Source organism: Littorina saxatilis, linkage group LG11 (assembly GCF_037325665.1).
Source record: "Littorina saxatilis isolate snail1 linkage group LG11, US_GU_Lsax_2.0, whole genome shotgun sequence".
Classification (NCBI taxonomy): domain Eukaryota; kingdom Metazoa; phylum Mollusca; class Gastropoda; order Littorinimorpha; family Littorinidae; genus Littorina; species Littorina saxatilis.
The window spans coordinates 15,607,613-15,626,813 of NC_090255.1; the positions used below are offsets into that span (position 1 = coordinate 15,607,613).

The 19,201-nt window shown below is 44.2% G+C and overlaps 1 protein-coding gene and 1 long non-coding RNA gene across 3 annotated transcripts in view; both read right to left on the minus strand.

Annotated features, from left to right (window-relative positions):
• Positions 1-452: 452 nt before the first annotated feature.
• Positions 453-19,201, minus strand: part of LOC138979863 (uncharacterized) — a 474,427-nt gene continuing 455,678 nt past the window's right edge. The window contains exon 3 of the long non-coding RNA XR_011460161.1: positions 453-714. This is a non-coding gene — a long non-coding RNA (uncharacterized lncRNA). The remainder of the gene's footprint in view (positions 715-19,201) is intronic.
• The window catches only part of LOC138979843 (uncharacterized), a 19,488-nt gene continuing 6,110 nt past the window's right edge, over positions 5,824-19,201 (minus strand). For both annotated transcript variants that reach the window (XM_070352597.1, XM_070352596.1), the window contains 4 exons: positions 17,367-17,419; positions 16,446-16,541; positions 15,515-15,640; positions 5,824-10,162 (listed from right to left, as the gene is read on the minus strand). In XM_070352597.1, the coding sequence (XP_070208698.1) occupies positions 10,041-10,162; positions 15,515-15,640; positions 16,446-16,541; positions 17,367-17,419 (397 nt within the window). In that variant the 3' untranslated portion in view covers positions 5,824-10,040. The remainder of the gene's footprint in view (positions 10,163-15,514; positions 15,641-16,445; positions 16,542-17,366; positions 17,420-19,201) is intronic.

Below are 19,201 nucleotides of genomic sequence, written 5' to 3' on the forward strand. Positions count from 1 at the left end.
TAGAGCCAAATATTTTTGTTTTTTGTAAGGGATAGGCGCAATATAAATACACTTTATTATTATTATTATTATGATGTCAACCATGCCAGTGACAGACATTCGGCTCTCCTGCCAGGAAGCCAAACTGCTGCTAGCCAATCTAAAAAGAGAGGAAAGAGAGCAGACACTGTCACAAACATGTGAAGAGAGAGGATGGATACACCTCCCCTACAATAGAAAAGGGCACCACCTCCCACTCTCCCGCAGTGGGGCACTGCGGTTATGAAATTAAAGGCCCCTCCTGTTTTTGGAACCGCAGGAGCTTTCTAGTTTGCTGTTAGGTAGATTTTTGGTTCCTCTTTCCTGTCATGCTCTCTTTTTCTTCATGAATTCTTTTCTTTTTTCTGCCTTCTTGCTCATTCACCTGTATTTTTTCCAAAAATCTCTTCTCTTGCTGCTTGTCTCGCGATTCATGTATAGTTTAATCTGTTAGTGTTCTGATGTAAGTCCAGCAGTAGATAGGTTAAGCCTATTTTAACATACTGGAAACTGGTAATCTTCCAGTAGGTATTAATTTAGTTTTACTAAAGCCTGCTGGGACACAAGTAATGGGTTAGTGCATTTGTAAACAGGAATCGCTTGACAAGTGGCCCCCTTCATCCCCCCCTTCCTCGTCCTGATATGGCTCTGCGTAGTCGGCTGGACGTTAAGCAACAAATAAACAAACAAACAAACCTCCCACTCCCCCCGAGACCCATGAGCCTGTTGCGTCGCTTGCGCACGGTCAGCAGCCGCATCTACTGGGACAAGGTAGTCTGTCAGTGTGGCAAGACTGGACACCTCACACACGTGTTTGAGGGTAGTGACACTCTCAAGGAAGAGATGTCTAGTCTCATCCGCCACAGAAGGGAGAATGCTCTCAGTCTGGGAGACTTTCTCCGCCCACACCCATCACTCGGAGAGAAACCGATGATGGTCTTGGTCACCAATCTGTTCACCTCAACTGTTGCGAGCTGGTTCTAGTGTGCTTGCAGCAGACCCAGCACAGCACAGATCCAAAACACATTTTGTAGTCCTGGCATCCTGAAAGGCAGAGGCCCCAACCTACAAGTTTGCTTCCATACCAAAAACGCCTCCAGACACGGGAACTTGGGAGCCGAGAGGCAACAGCTCCGCTTGAACCTCAGAAACCAAATATGCCTCCGGACACACAGATCCCTTAGACGGCCGAGGCTGTGGCCTCTAAGGTTCTCTTGTACCAAACCGCCTCCTGACTCTGCATTAGATTGCTTGCGCTGGCATCTGCTCAAGTTACATAGACCCACATTAATTCACCACCGAGTGGTAGACACAGACGACATTTGGTAGCACTGACTGCCAGCTTCACAGTAATGCGTACCCCTAGCGCAGCTCTAATAATAATAATACGAATATTTGTAACGCGCACATATCTCACCAATGACAGGCGACTCAAGGCGCACAAGCTCTGCTTGGGTGGGAATGTTCTGAGCAAAACACTATGTGTTACTCCATACCCCCCGCCCTCCATGGAACTTCTTGACCCCAACATATTAGGTGGAGAGTTTGCCCAGTCGGTAGAGGCGCTGGCTTTAAAACCGGTTGTTACAATCAGCGTGGGTGGGCGGGGATCGATGTAGCTCAGTCGTTAGCGCGCTGGATTTGTATCCAGTTGGCCGCTGTCAGCGTGAGTTCGTCCCCACGTTCGGCGAGAGATTTATTTCTCAGAGTCAACTTTGTGTGCAGATTCTCCTCGGTGTCCGAACACCCCCGTGTGTACACGCAAGCACAACTTGAGACCAAGTGCGCACGAAAAAAGATCCTGTAATCCATGTCAGAGTTCGGTGGGTTATAGAAACACGAAAATACCCAGCATGCTTCCTCCGTAAGCGGCGTATGGCTGCCTAAATGGCGGGGTAAAAACGGTCATACACGTAAAAGCCGTGGGAGTTTCAGCCCATGAACGAACAAACAAAAATCAGCGTGGGTTCAACCCCCAAGTTCGGCGCGGGATGTGTGTCCCAGAGTCAACTTTGTGCAGACTCTCCTCTCATGCGCACGATAAAGATCCCAGGGTCACAGCGAAAGCCTCAGGCCTTGGAAACACGAATACATGCATGCAAAAATATGAAACCCGGATGTCCGTTCGGCCAACAGCCAATACAATAACCATTTCAGCACTGACCCAAGACGACCCAACCCGGTCCCAAGCCCATTTCAGGTCTCCTCTAGCAGCCGGCAGCCAGCTGTCTACACCCCCACCCCCTCACACCCTGCATTTTTATTTTTTATTTTCATACAAAGCCGGGTTTTCCCGTGTAACATGCCCCTAATGGCATTGCCGTGAGGGCGTAAAACTTACATTTTCTCTCGTAGTGGCGTGAGAGTGAGAATGAAGGTACCAGAGTGAGAGTGGTGGTGTGAGAGTGAGAATGAAGGTGCCAGAGTGAGGGTGGTGGTGTACTGTGAGAGTGAGAATGAAGGTGCCAGAGTGAGGGTGGTGGTGTGAGAGTGAGAATGAAGGTGCCAGAGTGAGGGTGGTGGTGTGAGAATGAAGGTGCCAGAGTGAGGGTGGTGGTGTGAGAGTGAGAATGAAGGTGCCAGAGTGAGAGTGGTGGTGTGAGAGTGAGAATGAAGGTGTGAGAGTGGTGGTGTGAGAGTGAGAATGAAGGTGCCAGAGTGAGGGTGGTGGTGTGAGAATGAAGGTGCCAGAGTGAGGGTGGTGACGTGAGAGTGAGAATGAAGGTGCCAGAGTGAGGGTGGTGGTGTGAGAGTGAGAATGAAGGTACCAGAGTGAGAGTGGTGGTGTGAGAGTGAGAATGAAGGTGCCAGAGTGAGGGTGGTGGCGTGAGAGTGAGAATGAAGGTACCAGAGTGAGGGTGGTGGTGTGAGAATGAAGGTACCAGAGTGAGGGTGGTGGTGTGAGAGTGAGAATGAAGGTGCCAGAGTGAAGGTGGTGGTGTGAGAGTGAGAATGAAGGTACCAGAGTGAGGGTGGTGGTGTAAGAGTGAGAATGAAGGTACCAGAGTGAGGGTGGTGGCGTGAGAGTGAGAATGAAGGTACCAGAGTGAGAGTGGTGGTGTAAGAGTGAGCATGAAGGTACCAGAGTGAGGGTGGTGGTGTGAGAGTGAGAATGAAGGTGCCAGAGTGAGGGTGGTGGCGTGAGAGTGAGAATGAAGGTACCAGAGTGAGAGTGGTGGTGTGAGAGTGAGAATGAAGGTGCCAGAGTGAGGGTGGTGGTGTGAGAGTGAGAATGAAGGTGCCAGAGTGAGGGTGGTGGTGTGAGAGTGAGAATGAAGGTGCCAGAGTGAGGGTGGTGGTGTGAGAGTGAGAATTAAGGTGCCAGAGTGAGGGTGGTGGTGTGAGAGTGAGAATGAAGGTACCAGAGTGAGGGTGGTGGTGTGAGAGTGAGAATGAAGGTGCCAGAGTGAGGGTGGTGGTGTGAGAGTGAGAATGCCAGGTGCCAGAGTGAGGGTGGTGGTGTGAGAGTGAGAATGAAGGTGCCAGAGTGACAGTGGTGGTGTGAGAGTGAGAATGAAGGTGCCAGAGTGAGGGTGGTGGTGTAAGAGTGAGAATGAAGGTACCAGAGTGAGGGTGGTGGCGTGAGAGTGAGAATGAAGGTACCAGAGTGAGAGTGGTGGTGTAAGAGTGAGCATGAAGGTACCAGAGTTAGGGTGGTGGTGTGAGAGTGAGAATGAAGGTGCCAGAGTGAGGGTGGTGGCGTGAGAGTGAGAATGAAGGTACCAGAGTGAGAGTGGTGGTGTGAGAGTGAGAATGAAGGTGCCAGAGTGAGGGTGGTGGTGTGAGAGTGAGAATGAAGGTGCCAGAGTGAGGGTGGTGGTGTGAGAGTGAGAATGAAGGTGCCAGAGTGAGGGTGGTGGTGTGAGAGTGAGAATTAAGGTGCCAGAGTGAGGGTGGTGGTGTGAGAATGAGAATGAAGGTACCAGAGTGAGGGTGGTGGTGTGAGAGTGAGAATGAAGGTGCCAGAGTGAGGGTGGTGGTGTGAGAGTGAGAATGAAGGTGCCAGAGTGAGGGTGGTGGTGTGAGAGTGAGAATGAAGGTGCCAGAATGAGGGTGGTGGTGTGAGAGTGAGAATGAAAGTACCAGAGTGAGGGTGGTGGTGTGAGAGTGAGAATGAAGGTACCAGAGTGAGAGTGGTGGTGTGAGAGTGAGAATGAAGGTGCCAGAGTGAGGGTGGTGGCGTGAGAGTGAGAATGAAGGTGCCAGGGTGAGGGTGGTGGTGTGAGAGTGAGAATTAAGGTGCCAGAGTGAGGGTGGTAACGTGAGAGTGAGAATGAAGGTACCAGAGTGAGAGTGGTGGTGTGAGAGTGAGAATGAAGGTGCCAGAGTGAGGGTGGTGGTGTGAGAGTGAAAATGAAGGTGCCTGAGTGAAGACGGAGCCAAAGTTGTGGGTATGTTTTAAAGGCTGTATTACTGGTTTACTATTTTTATATTAGATTGAGCTCCGCCTGGCGTCTGGAATTATGGGGTTAGTATAGCTCGGACTGGTTGGTCCGGTGTCACTGAGAATAATGTGACTGGGTGAGACATGAAGCCTGTGCTGCGACTTCTGTCTTGTGTGTGGCGCACGTTATATGTCAAAGCAGCACCGCCCTGATATGGCCCTTCGTGGTCGGCTGGGCGTTAAGCAAACAAACAAACAAATTAGATTGAGCTAATTTGTTTTTAATCTAAATTAGAACGCATTAAGCTAGTTCTAGTGCAACCGGGGAGTTGATGTGTTGAGAATAATGTGCCTGTGTATTTTGCGCGGTGGTTGTTGCCTAATAACATATCAGTTAAACAAGTTTTAGCGGGTAAAACAGTGAAAGAAAGTTGTGTGCACGTCCATATAACACCAAGACACACACTTACATACAGACACAGACAGACAGACACCCATCCTTTTACACACAAACATAGACAGACAGACATACACGCACGCACGCACGCACATACACACACACGCGCACACACACATACACACACACCGGCACGGTTGGCCTAGTGGTAAGGCGTCCGCCCCGTGATCGGGAAGTCGTGGGTTCGAACCCCGGCCGGGTCATACCTAAGACTTAGTTTAAAAGTTGGCAATCTAGTGGCTGCTCCGCCTGGCGTCTGGCATTATGGGGTTAGTGCTAGGACTGGTTGGTCCGGTGTCAGAATAATGTGACTGGGTGAGACATGAAGCCTGTGCTGCGACTTCTGTCTTGTGTGTGGCGCACGTTATATGTCAAAGCAGCACCACCCTGATATGGCCCTTCGTGGTCGGCTGGGCGTCACAGGCAAACAAACAAACAAACACTCATACACACACACACACACACACACACACACACACACTGCAGGGCCGGACCAAGTTCGTCAGTTTGAGGGGGGGGGGGGGGGGGTTCCAACTGAAGGCAGGGGTCCAAAGTCCACATTTTTTTTCTCTGAGAGGTACATAGAGGTACATTGGATGGCCAGGGGGGGGGGGGGGGGTTCCGGAACCCCAGGAACCCCCCCCCCCAGATCCGGCCCTGCACTGGGACACCCACACACATGAAACACACACACAAATATACACACACACCTATATACACACACATGATCATACCATCCTGAAGACTGAAGGCAGTTTGTCGCTGCCGAAATGTTGATAAAGGAAGACCTAACCTGGTTACTGCTGTGTCCTCTTTTTGTTTCAATGCACACAAGTTCACACACACCCTAACTTCAAGTACACACACACGCACACGCACACACACACGCGCGCGCGCGCGCACACACACACACACACACACACACACACACACGGCACGCCGCATTCACACAAACACTCACAAACTCAGTCTCCATATTAATTCTCAGGCATTCGGTGCAACAAGTAACCCACTCATCACAAGAAGTGAGAAAACAGAATGTACTTGTAATTAAGCAGCAGCAGTAGTAACAACAACAACAACAACAACAACAACAACAACAACAACAACAACATACTTTCACTACTCATAAATTCTAACAAGTCGCGTAAGGCGAAAATACAACATTTAGTCAAGCTGTCGAACTCACAGAATGAAACTGAACGCAATGCAATTTTTCAGCAAGACCGTATACTCGTAGCATCGTCAGTCCACCGCTTGTGGCAAACCGGGCAGTGAAATTGACAAGAAGAGCGGGGTAGTAGTTGTGCTGAGAAGGATATCACGCTTTTCTGTACCTCTCTTCGTTTTAACTTTCTGAGCGTGTTTTTAATCCAAACATATCATATCTATATGTTTTTGGAATCAGGAACCGACAAGGAATAATAATGATAATAATAATAAATGAGCATTTATATAGCGCAACATCATAACTTTACAATTATGCTCTTTGCGCTTGACACATTTAAAATTAAAACACAGTTATACAAGCATTTACATCTACATTCATAGTCAGCAACGCTTAATCAAAAGCATACACCATCAAACATATACATTACAAAAGATTCTTCCACTAACTAAGTAATAACAAGAGGCGAAGCCTTCAAGGCTCACGTAAGAAATCGACAAACAGTAACACAAACTCAATCACTCCGTCACACATACACACACACACACACACACACACACACACACACACACACACACACACACACACACACACACACACACACACACACACACACACAGAAAGAGCATAGGTGAAACTGTGCAAGAAAGCGAGACACTAGATCTAGATCTGTCTGTCTGCATGTAGCCTACTTACAAGGACACGACTGCCAACTGGTCTCGGCGCGCTCAAAATAATAATGACCGAGACTGTCAGTACTTCCTTCGCGTGACGTCTAACCCTCTTACGTCATAATGTGACGTCAATGTAATGTGACGTCTTCAAATGTTAGAGTTTCTACCACAGACATACACACGCACAGACGCACGCACGCACGCACGCACGCACAGACAGACAAAGTTACGATCGCATAGGCTACACTTACGTGAGCCAAAAACATGAATAAAATAGGTAGTGAAAACAAGGAAATACCAGCTGAATACCCTTAATCAAACAGAACATGTTATCAACAATACTGAAAAACAGCCCTAGATGTTTATATACATTATCACATTATCACTAAAACAACAAATACACTACATGTAGCCTACTGATGGACTGAGAAAAAAAATCAGGGGTTGTATTTCTTGAAGAGGTGCGTTTTAAGTGCTCGTTTGAATGCTTGGGGTGACTGAGAGTGGCGGATGTGAAAAGGGAGAGAATTCCATTGTGTGGGTGCGAAGAAAGTAAAAGTGCGTTGTCCGTATGTTTTGGTTTTGGTGTGTGGAATGGTGAGGATGCGACAGTCAGAAGAGGCACGGAGTTGTCTTGCTGGAGAATAGACGGTGAGGAGTTCAGAGAAGTAAGCAGGAGACGAGCCAGAAAAGAAGTTAAAGCAGAGGGTGGACTGTTTGTACTCAATGCGGGCTTGAATATGTAACCAGTGCAGTGTGTGAAGAAGTGGTGTTGCGTGATCTCGTTTTCGTGCTTTCAGAATGAGGCGTGCTGCCGAGTTTTGGACTTTTTGTAGTTTATGCAGGAGGTACAGAGGACAGCCAGAGAGAAGAGAGTTGCAGTAGTTAAGTTTAGAAAGAACAAAGGCACAGACAAGAGTGTTAGTTGTTTGAGAGGAGAGTGTGTGGCGAATGGTGCTGATCTTACGAAGCTCAAAATAAGCTGCTCTATAGACTAAAGATATATGTTTGTTAAGGGTCATGTCAGATGAAAGGGTGAATCCAAGGTTTCTAGCTGATGGTGAGAAAAGAATGTCGGTGTTGCCTATTTGAACAGAAACAGGTTGGGGAGAGGGAAATGTAGTGTTCTTCTTTTTGCACAGTAAGACTTCAGTCTTATCATCATTCAGCTTAAGTTTGTTATCGACCATCCAAGATTTAACATCAGTGATGCATGTCTGAATGGTCTGGATGGCGGAATGTGTCTCTGCAGGGGGACTGGGTTTATACAGCTGGGTGTCATCAGCAAAAGACTGATTTAAAACAGAATGGTTTTGAATCAGTGTGGATAGGGGCTTAGTGTACATGATGAAAAGGATGGGACCGAGTACTGAACCTTGAGGAACACCGAAAGAAAATGGGGCTGGAGCAGACATCTGGCCATCGACAAGCACAGCCTGAGTCCTGCCAATGAGATAGGACTCAAGCCATGCTAGCGGTGGACCGGAGATGCCGTACAGAGTCTGAAGTCTATGGAGAAGCGTGACATGGTCAATCGTGTCGAACGCTGCAGAAAGGTCAAGTAGGGTAAGCACTGACACATCACCACCATCCAGAGCAGACAGAATGTCACTGATTACTTTAAGTAGGGCTGTTTCAGTACAGTGAGAAGGGCGATAAGCGGACTGAGAGTGCGAGATCAAATCATGGGTGTTCAAATATGACAACAGCTGCTTCAAAACTACCTTTTCAAAAACTTTGGACAAGAATGATAAATTAGATACAGGACGATAGTTCTTCAAAATATTGACATCAAGACTAGGGTTTTTGAGAAGTGGTTTGACAAGTGCAGTTTTGGTGTTAATAAGATGAAAGTGTTTTTAAATTGATTTCGAAAATTTAATTTTGATCATAATTTTTATATTTTTAATTTGCAGAGCTTGTCTTTAATCCAAATATAACATATTTATATGTTTTTGGAATCAGGAAACGATGAAGAATAAGATGAACGTAAATTTGGATCGTTTTATAACTTTTTTTTAAAATTTTCAGATTTTTTAATGACCAAAGTCATTAATTAGTTTTTAAGCCACCAAGCTGAAATGCAATACCGAAGTCCGGCCTTCGTCGAAGATTGCTTGGCCAAAATTTCAATCAATTTGATTGAAAAATGAGGGTGTGACAGTGCCGCCTCAACTTTTACAAAAAGCCGGATATGACGTCATGAAAGACATTTATCGAAAAAATGAAAAACACGTCCGGGGATATCATTCCCAGGAACTCTCATGTCAAATTTCATAAAGATCGGTCCAGTAGTTTACTCTGAATCGCTCTACACACACACACGCACAGACAGACAGACAGACAGACACACACACACACACACACACACACACACACATACACCACGACCCTCGTCTCGATTCCCCCTCTATGTTAAAACATTTAGTCAAAACTTGACTAAATGTAAAAAGACAAAAGTTCAACATCAAATTAGCCAGTCTTGGCGATGTATCAGAACTATGTCGCATGAGAAGAATGCTGCTCGGTTTTCTGACGAACGAGAGGTCTACTGCCATTTTGTGAGTTGGACACGATATTGAAAATATCAATATCTCGTTCTTTGTTGCCATAACTTTTAAGACTTGAAATTCTCCCTGGGGTTTGATAAGGTCAGTTTGGTACACCGTGAAATGCTTTTGTCAGAAAAGAAAGTTCGGGAGCAACATTCCCACTGCTCTCGGGTAACACGTGGGGTAAACACGTACATTGATTGTCTTAACGTGCTCGTCTTCAAAAGCCAAACAAATCAATCAATTGCATTGCTTAGGAAAGCAATATTCGTTAAGCCTTTATCATCAGACGGTCATTTTTCGTTACAAACTGATTCCAAAAGTAGACCTCTTGTTGCCCAAGACAGTTTCTCTGTGATGTAGCAGCTGTACCGGAGGCTACTATCACTGTGGCAATGTAGAATGGGGTGACTGCACACACTCATGTTGACATGGCATTGCCACCACAGGATCATCATTCCAAGGGAGATAACGGCAGACTTTTCGCAACATCCAGTGCTTGTTGTCCCCCTTTCTACCAAGCGCCAGTGTGGGTATACCTTACCAGGGATGTCTTTCGGTGTTAGCAGTTGACAAAACACCAACACTTCTTTCAAATATAACCGAAAAAGTTGCCGCCATTTCGACAGACCTGCGGAGATTGTTATTGAGGGGGAGCCGGGCTCAAAGGCGACGCCGTGGCCGAATATTGACGGTAAGGCCATTAATCGGCAAATCAGTTGCCACATAACAAAAACAAAACAACAAAAGGTGAACACAATTATATCAAACGAGCTCTGCTTCCGTCCTACTGATTCGTTACTAATTCCTTGACGTCAGTTTGAGATACTTGGGCCTGGTGAATACCCAAGTCGTCATACGGTGTCATTTGTCCAATGTCGCTTGCCTGAAGAACATCGTAAGGTGCCTCTGTGGAATTGAGAGAAAAAGAAACGATTTTTTGTGTGCAACTTGAAATGTGAGCATATTTATGACAGCAGCAGAGCAAAAGAGCGAAATGAATGTAAAACCTTAGCTGACACTTATACACAAACGCGCGCGCACGCACTAGTACTGGCACACGAATTAACACACACACACTACACACACACACACACACACACACACACACACACACACACACACACACACACACACACACACACACACACACACACACACACACTAACGCACACACACACTAACGCACGCGCGCACACGCACACACACACACACTCACACACACAAACACACACACACACACACACACACGAACCGCACCGCACGCGCATACAATTAAAACACACACAAAATTAGTTGATTAAAATCAACAGTTGTGTTAGATAAAAGAAGAGGTGATGTGCGGGCAAACTTCTGTCCGCAGTCAGACCGATTGTAGTCACCTGCTAAGAATACATAGGAGCTTCAAGTGTATCAAACCTCCTACCTACTTACGAGTATTACTATTACATACAAACAATAAGCTCAGACAACCGATTCGCTCGTTTGCTGTCATAATCGTTTTTTGCACCCATTACCGAGCGTATGCCACACCCGGCACACATATGATTAGACTTTCACTTCAAGTAAAAAAGACAAATCCATCATTCATTGATCTTTAAAAAAAAATGTTGCTTAACTTTGAGCTTAAAATATATCGAAATAAAAGTTTGGAAACTGAAAAAGCTTAGACGTCATAATCATGGAGGCACTGAAAAGATGTTCCTGTTAAACTTCTCTCGAAGAAGGAAAAGTGTTGCTCGATTAGTCAGTAATAAATGTTGGAATGTGATTAACATGTGTGGGGTCCCATAAGGGTTGAAAGAGACATTTTTTTTAATGTGAAAACCTTCTCGAGTGCACTTTTTTTTCTTCTCCAATTTGACACCACGTGTGACAGATAAAATAGAACAGTTGTACAGATGCACAAATAAGGAGGACAAAACAAATATAACTGATCTCGTGAGAACAGTACAACGATGCTCCATGTCACTGCCTCCAACAAATCATGAAAGAGGGGTCGTCCTCGAGTGTTATATTTTGTGTGTGTGTGTGTGTATGTGTGTGTGTGTGTGTGTGTGTGTGTGTGTTTATGCGTCTCAAGGACAAATAGTATGTACAGTCCTAGCCTTAAATTTTAATCCTTGTAAAATAAGGTTCAGCTCAGTTCGCTAAATCCTTGAGTTCATCACGGCGAGAATTGTCTAAGAAACGGTACGTCCTCGCCACAGTCGCTAAGGCCCCCCCCCCCCCCCAAAAAAAAAGTCTGTTTACGGTATCCCGACCGACCCTATTTATTCGCGCGACCCTAGACTTTTTTTTGGCATTTGGGGGAGAAAAAAAAAGTCTTTGTTTTTTGGCAAAATAACTTAAAAATATGGTTTTTTGGAGAAAAAAACCGAAAAAAACCAAACATCCCGACCTACCGACCCTATTTTTTGGGCCTATGTTAGCGTAAACAGACTTTTTTTGTTGTTGGCCTGATTATAGCATCTAAGAAACGGGGGACTGGTCACGTGCTCCTCCATGTCACTTTTCCCCAAATCCCTTATACCTGATCAGTCATAAAAGAGGGGACGTCTTGAGTTCTCTTTCTCACTTTCTGTTGCTCACTCTCAGCCACTCTTCCCACCCGGCTCCATCATGCCAAAACGAATGTCTACCAGACGGAAAAGTCCAAACAATTAAAGAAGAAGAAAACAAGTCGCCGTAAGGCGAAAATACAACATTTAGTCAAGCTGTCGAACTCACAGAATGAAACTGAACGCACTGCAATTTTTCAGCAAGACCGTATACTCGTAGCATCGTCAGTCCACCGCTTGTGGCAAAGGCAGTGACATTGACAAGAAGAGCGGGGTAGTAGTTGCGCTGAGAAGGATAGCACGCTTTTCTGTACCTCTCTTCGTTTTAACTTTCTGAGCGTGTTTTTAATCCAAACATAGCATATCTATATGTTTTTGGAATCAGGAACCGACAAGGAATAAGATGAAAGTGTTTTTAAATTGATTTCGAAAATTTAATTTTGATCATAATTTTTATATTTTTAATTTTCAGAGCTTGTTTTTAATCCAAATATAACATATTTATATGTTTTTGGAATCAGGAAATGATGAAGAATAAGATGAACGTAAATTTGGATCGTTTTATAATTTGTTTTTATTTTTTACAATTTTCAGATTTTTAATGACCAAAGTCATCAATTAATTTTTAAGCCACCAAGCTGAAATGCAATACCGAAGTCCGGCCTTTGTCGAAGATTGCTTGGCCAAAATTTCAATCAATTTGATTGAAAAAATGAGGGTGTGACAGTGCCGCCTCAACTTTCACAAAAAGCCGGATATGACGTCATGAAAGACATTTCTCGAAAAAATGAAAAACACGTCCGGGGATATCATTTCCAGAAACTCTCATGTCAAATTTCATAAAGATCGGTCCAGTAGTTTAGTCTGAATCGCTCTACACACACACACACACGCACAGACAGACACACACACACACACACACACAAACACACACACACACACACACACGCACACACACACACACGCACGCACATACACCACGACCCTCGTTTCGATTCCCCCTCGATGTTAAAATATTTAGTCAAAACTTGACTAAATATAAAAAGGACAGTCATTCCTCGTTTTCCACGTGAATATCAAACCGAGTGAGCGCCTGATAAATCATTCACTGAAAGCAAACGAACACTGACAAGACCCTTCGAAGTTGCAACACAGCTTGGGGACAAGCAAAGGCACAAGACACCGGTTTAAAGAAATAAAATTCACTAGTGTCTTTACCCCCCCAAAATACTGTAAAATCTAAATCTTATTAAAGAACAAAAGTTCCTCTTCTGTAATGTGCCGAGTTCAATATTGGGTGCCTTTGCCTCTGAATATTCCTAGACAAAATGTTTAGTTTTGCCCATTTGAGCAGGAATGCTTTCTAGTGCAGTGGTTATCAAACTGTGGTAAGAGTCGTTAGGTCGTAGCAGAGACATGCTATCTGTGTCTCGTCGTAGGTTCGAGTCATGCCAGTGCGGTATTTTTACACCCCCGGTATAGGGGTGTGTATAGGTTTCACTGGATGTGTTTGTTTGTGTGTTTGTGTGTTTGTGTTCGCATATAGATCTCAAGAATGAACGGACCGATCGTCACCAAACTTGGTGAACAGGTTCTATACATTCCTGAGACGGTCCTTACAAAAATTGGGACCAGTCAAACACACGATTAGGGAGTTATTGGTGGATTAAGATTAAGAGTGACATATTAATGGTCAAAGGGAAATAACCTTCTCAGTTGGTGGCAGTGAGAATGGTTATTTCCCTTTGACCAACGGGGGTGTTTTTCCTACCTCGACGTACCCTTTCGCAATGGACCCTGTGTTGACATTCTGACTTCTGACTTTTGACTTTTGACTTTTGACTTTTGACTTCTGACTTTTGACTTTTGACTTTTGACTTTTGACTTTTGACTTCTGACTTTTGACTTTTGACTTTTGACTTCTGACTGTCTCTCTTCTGACTTCTGACTTCTGACTTTCTCTCTTCTGACTTTTGACTTTTGACTTTTGACTTCTGACTTCTGACTTCTGACTTTTGACTTTTGACTTTTGACTTCTGACTTCTGACTTTTGACTTCTGACTTTCTCTCTTCTGACTTCTGACTTCTGACTTCTGGCTTTCTCTCTTCTGACTTCTGACTTCTGACTTCTGACTTTTGACTTTTGACTTCTGACTTCTGACTTCGGGGGTGTTTTTCCTACCTCGGAGGAATTTCTTGTTATTTTTAGTTTTGTTTTTAACTTTGTTTCATTTCTCTACTCTCCTTTCTTTTGTTTTATTTTACTCTATTCATCTTTATTCCAAAGCATTTTCGATGATCAATTGCAATACTGAACAAAGCTCACAAGGCACTGATTTGGTATTCGTCACTGCGGAATTCGTTCGCTGAAGCAACATGAATCAGTGGACCTGAGGCCAGAAACAACATTAGTTAACATAATGCAGTACATTGGAACCCCCTTTTAAGACCTTTAAAAATCTGAGAAGTTCAGGTCTTAAAAAGGAGGGAGTCTTAAAATGGAGTTGTGCTTACAGAGGTTATGAACAGAATGTCTACAAAAGTAAGACTTAAAAGGACAGATGTCTTACATTAGGGGTGGGGTGGGGGTACAAGGGGAGTTTAATTGATAACACATCCACATGGAAACAAACAGCTAACAACAAAAATCAATATGTTTTAATTGTGGCAAAACAAAAGTCTGCATGGATAGCATCGAATTACTTCGACAGAATCTCGTTACACAGGTCTACGAACAGCATCTCTCGATACGTCACTGAGTCGCTCATCAGTCATGTTGCCTAAATACAAGTCTTTCTGAGTCTAAGCCTGATCTAGATTGACATATTTTATCGTATATGATTAAAATGCAAAAAGAATTGACATAATACCCAGGTATGTTTTATACCTGAAAACAATTACAGCTAGGGGATTGAGAGTAATTCAATCAAAAAAGGCCTTGGGAAAAATTTCCCTCATAAAACTTCTTTGACATGGTGTTTAATAATGTACCTTAACTCAACAGTAAAAACAATTAACATGTACAGCTTGAAAGTGTATCTATTATGCCAGTGAATAATTGCATGGGAAGCCAGTTTAAATTGTTGCACAAGGGCCGAAGCTGTGTTTTAATAAAAGAAGGGGTACGGACATATGTTTTACACATGGGTTACATGTGTTGCAAAGTATTTGAAACGACGGTATTACTGTGTGTGTGTGTGTGTGTGTGTGTGTGTGTGTGTGTGTGTGTGTGTGTGTGTGTTAGTGTTAGTGTGTTAGTGTTAGTGTATGTGTTTGTGTGTGTGTGTGTGTGTGTGAGTGTGTGTGATTACGCGTCCTTGTAAAAAAAAGTTCGCGGCGAGAATTGCCTAAGAAACCCTACTTCCTCGCCACACTCGCCAAATCTAGCGTCTAGGAAACGGAGGACTGGCTGAACAAGCGCAGCACATAACATTGAAAGCCAGGGAAAGGCCTAGCGACTGAGGCAGCTGTCTGCTGCTGTGATTTAGGTCAGCACGTGTTTTGCGAGGAATTGCCAGTGTAATATTATGGAAGTCACGTTGGCAGTCTCTGGTTATACGAATATTAACAGATGGAAATGATATGTCCCCACCAACCCCACCCAGCCGCCCACCTCGTTCCCCAACTGAATGGCCTTTCCCTCCACGTCTGCCAAGCCCCACCCCCTCCAATTGGTCGCGCGCTGTGTGACGGTACCCACCATAACTAGTAGCGGTGGCGAAGGACGAACACGGGGTGGACGTATTTTCAATGTGAAGACCACGTGTAGTGTCTGCAGAGGCTGGAGTCACGTGCCCAACCGTCTCGCTGTCGTCGTCATTCTGATCTACAATTCAAACAGTCATCAACAGGCTAGCTAGTCAGACAGCTAATCTAGCAAGTAAGTCATTAATACACTAACCAGACAGTAATTTGTTAAACAAACTAACAGTAAAACCACACAACAACAAACAAACAAACAAACAAACAGAATACAGAATACAGAATATTTTATTGCCCAAGTTTGGACATTCTTTCTGACAGATGCGGTTTTCCCTCCATTCACTCTAGCCAAGCACACCCAACATACGCAGCTATAAAATAAATAAATACATTCAACGACATACGTACACTAACATTAACACCGTGACAATCACTATATAACAACAAGCGTCAGTCACACACACACACACACACACACACACACACACACACACACACACACACACACACACACACACACACACACACACACATAAAAACAAACAAAATGCAACGAAAGGGAAAAAATACCCCCCAAAAAACAGAGATCAAACCCAGGACCTCGAGATTTCGGGGCTTTTTTCAAACACCGAGATTAGCCACAGCTTTAACGCCCAAGCCGTCATCATAGCATACTGTTTAAAACGCTGACCAACACAATTGTGTGTTTGCGTACTCTTTCTCCTGCTACTAGTCTTACTTTTCTGAGACACTGTATTCATACTGAGCGTATCGTTCCGTGTTTGTTCTTGAATAAACATTCCATACATTATTCTCTTTCTCTGTCTGTCTGCCTGTGTGTCTGTTTGTCTGTGTGTCTGTCTGTCTGTCTGACTGTCTGCCTTCCTGTCTCTCTGTGTCTCCCTGTGTCTCTGTCTCTCTCATCTTACCTTGTGTGCGTTCATTCACCAGCTCTTGCCTTGTTCGTACTCTGCCAGGTAACAGGGTAGGTGTGCCTTGCTTCACTGGAGTTCTTCTAAGAGCAACTACACACACACACACACACACACACACACACATACACACACACACACATACACACACACACACACACATACACACACACACACATACACACACACACACACACATACACACACACATACACACACGCACGCACGCACACACACACACACACACACACACACACACATACACACACACACACACACACACACACAAGCACACACGTCCACATGCACGCACGCGTGCGCTCACGTTATGCCGCATTGAGTTATCAATTCATCAATCAATCGACACAAACAAAGTTGAATTGCGGCAGTGATGGCATGATCTTTGTCTGCCTGTCTGTCTGCCTGCCTGCCTGCCTGCCTGCCTGTCTGCCTGCCTGTCTTTCGTCTGTCTGTCTGTCCGTACATTCTAATAAGAATCAAACCCTCCTTACCAGAAAATTCGAGAAAAATATTGTTGCAAGCTCACATTCAAAGTATTGTAGATTACGCTTCGACCATACGGGACTCTGCTAGTGCAAATATCACGAAACCGCCTTTTAGCCTTAAAAATTAGCAGACAAATTAGTAGATCTACTTCTATAGAAATAGAACTCTGTCAGCATCTGATTATACTCATCTTGAAATCCCCTCTCTATTTAAAAGACTGATCTAAATTGTAACAAAGGATTCGTGATGTATAAAATAATTATAAACATGCCATGACGCAGCTGTACTTTAACTTAAAAAAAACAAAGCAAAACTAAAAACTAAATAATACTGCGGTACACGGAAAAAACCCACCAAAACAAACTAATACATCAAAAGGAATTTGACAGATGCAAAACACTATAATCTTACCTGCTACTTGTGGTTGGGATTCTCTTCCTTGATCGCGTCTCGGCGAGCCTGACCTAAACACAAATGACAACCATTTGCACTCGTTGTTCGTCTTGTGTGAACGATTCTATATGAAACTGAATACACCTGTTAACAGTTCCACAAGCTATTAATTTTTCGCTGCACGCAAAAACGACTACCAATATACCCCTCATCAAGTTCCAGTCAATTATACGCTGGTCTCACCATGTGACAGGCATCCAAAACAGTTTAATGCACAGTCCTCCTCGGCTTACTATCTCAGAGTTGGCCAGGTTTTCACATGGAATATGACCATTCCTCCACTTTGATGCATTCCCAAACTAAACTACCTATGGATTGGAGTGGGATTTTATTTGCTGTTTTGTTGTTGTTGATGAATTGACACACAGACACAGACATGCACAGACACAAACAGACATGCACAGACACACACAGACACAGACACAGACACACACACACACACACACACACACACACACACACACACACACACACACACACACACACACACACATACAAACACACACACACACACACACACACACACACACAGACGTACGCACACACACTCGCGTGCGCGCGTCACCCTCCTCGTTTGAAACCCGAATCAACATTGACTAAATGTCCATCAAGAACCCTGAAGCATAATTAACCATTCAGTCAATCGAGTGCACTGAATTACGTCCGGTTATCTCTCACCTACTGTGTTAACGTGGGTACAGAGAGAGAGAGAGAGAGAGTGAGAGAGAGACAGAGACAGAGAGACAGAGACAGAGAGAGGGATGGAGAGAAAGAGTGAGAGAGAGAGAGAGAAAGAGAGAGAAAGAGAGAGAGAGAGAGAGAGAGAGAGAGAGAGAGAGAGAGAGAGAGGACAAAATCTTTATTATCGAGGGTAATAGATAAGCTAGAATATTGCTTTTTTACATCCAGCCCTCGCCCTAATATAGGGTCAACAAGAACAGAAAACAATATAATCAAAGAACTATCACATCAAACTTAATACATTATAACTGTATATACAGATACAAATTTAAAAATAAATTGTCATGCTGCATTTTAAGTACAATTTCCAATGATAAACAGTGTCAATTTTAGATCTGCATATTATTATAATTTTGTTTAACATGCACATACATTTTAAATGAATTGATGAACCATTCAGCACATGTTTAGTTGCATTATGTGCGACATATAATTTTTTTTGAAGCTGTCTGTGTTTGTTTTATGCTTAAGAAAAATAGGCAGTGAGTTCCATAGGACCGCACCTGAATAAAGACGTTATTTTAAGAAGAGAGAGAGAGAGAGAGAGAGAGAGAGAGAGAGAGAGAGAGAGAGAGAGAGAGAGAGAGAGAGAGAGTGAGAGATTGGATTGGATTGAATTGTTTACTCATTTAGGCCATATCCCCCTTATGAGAGAGAGAGAGAGAGAGAGAGAGAGAGAGAGAGAGAGAGAGAGAGAGAGAGTGTGTGAGAGAGAGACAGAGAGACAGAGACAGAGAGAGGAAGAGAGAGAGAGAGAGAGAGAGAGAGAGAGAGAGAGAGAGAGAGAGAGGGGGGAGAGAGAGCGAGAGCGAGAGAGAGAGAGGGGGGGGGGACAGAGAAAGAGCGAGCTTGATTTGAAAAGAGAGAGATGAGGGAGAGAGAGAAAGAGAGACAGAGAGAGACAGAGAGACAGAGAGCGAGAGAGAGAGATAACTCAGAACTCAGAACTCAGAACTTTATTACATAAGGATAAAGGTTTTAGGCTTAGCCTAATCTTCCAACCTGTCCTTGGAACATATACAGAGAATAATTGTAAACGAAAGCAAAGACTG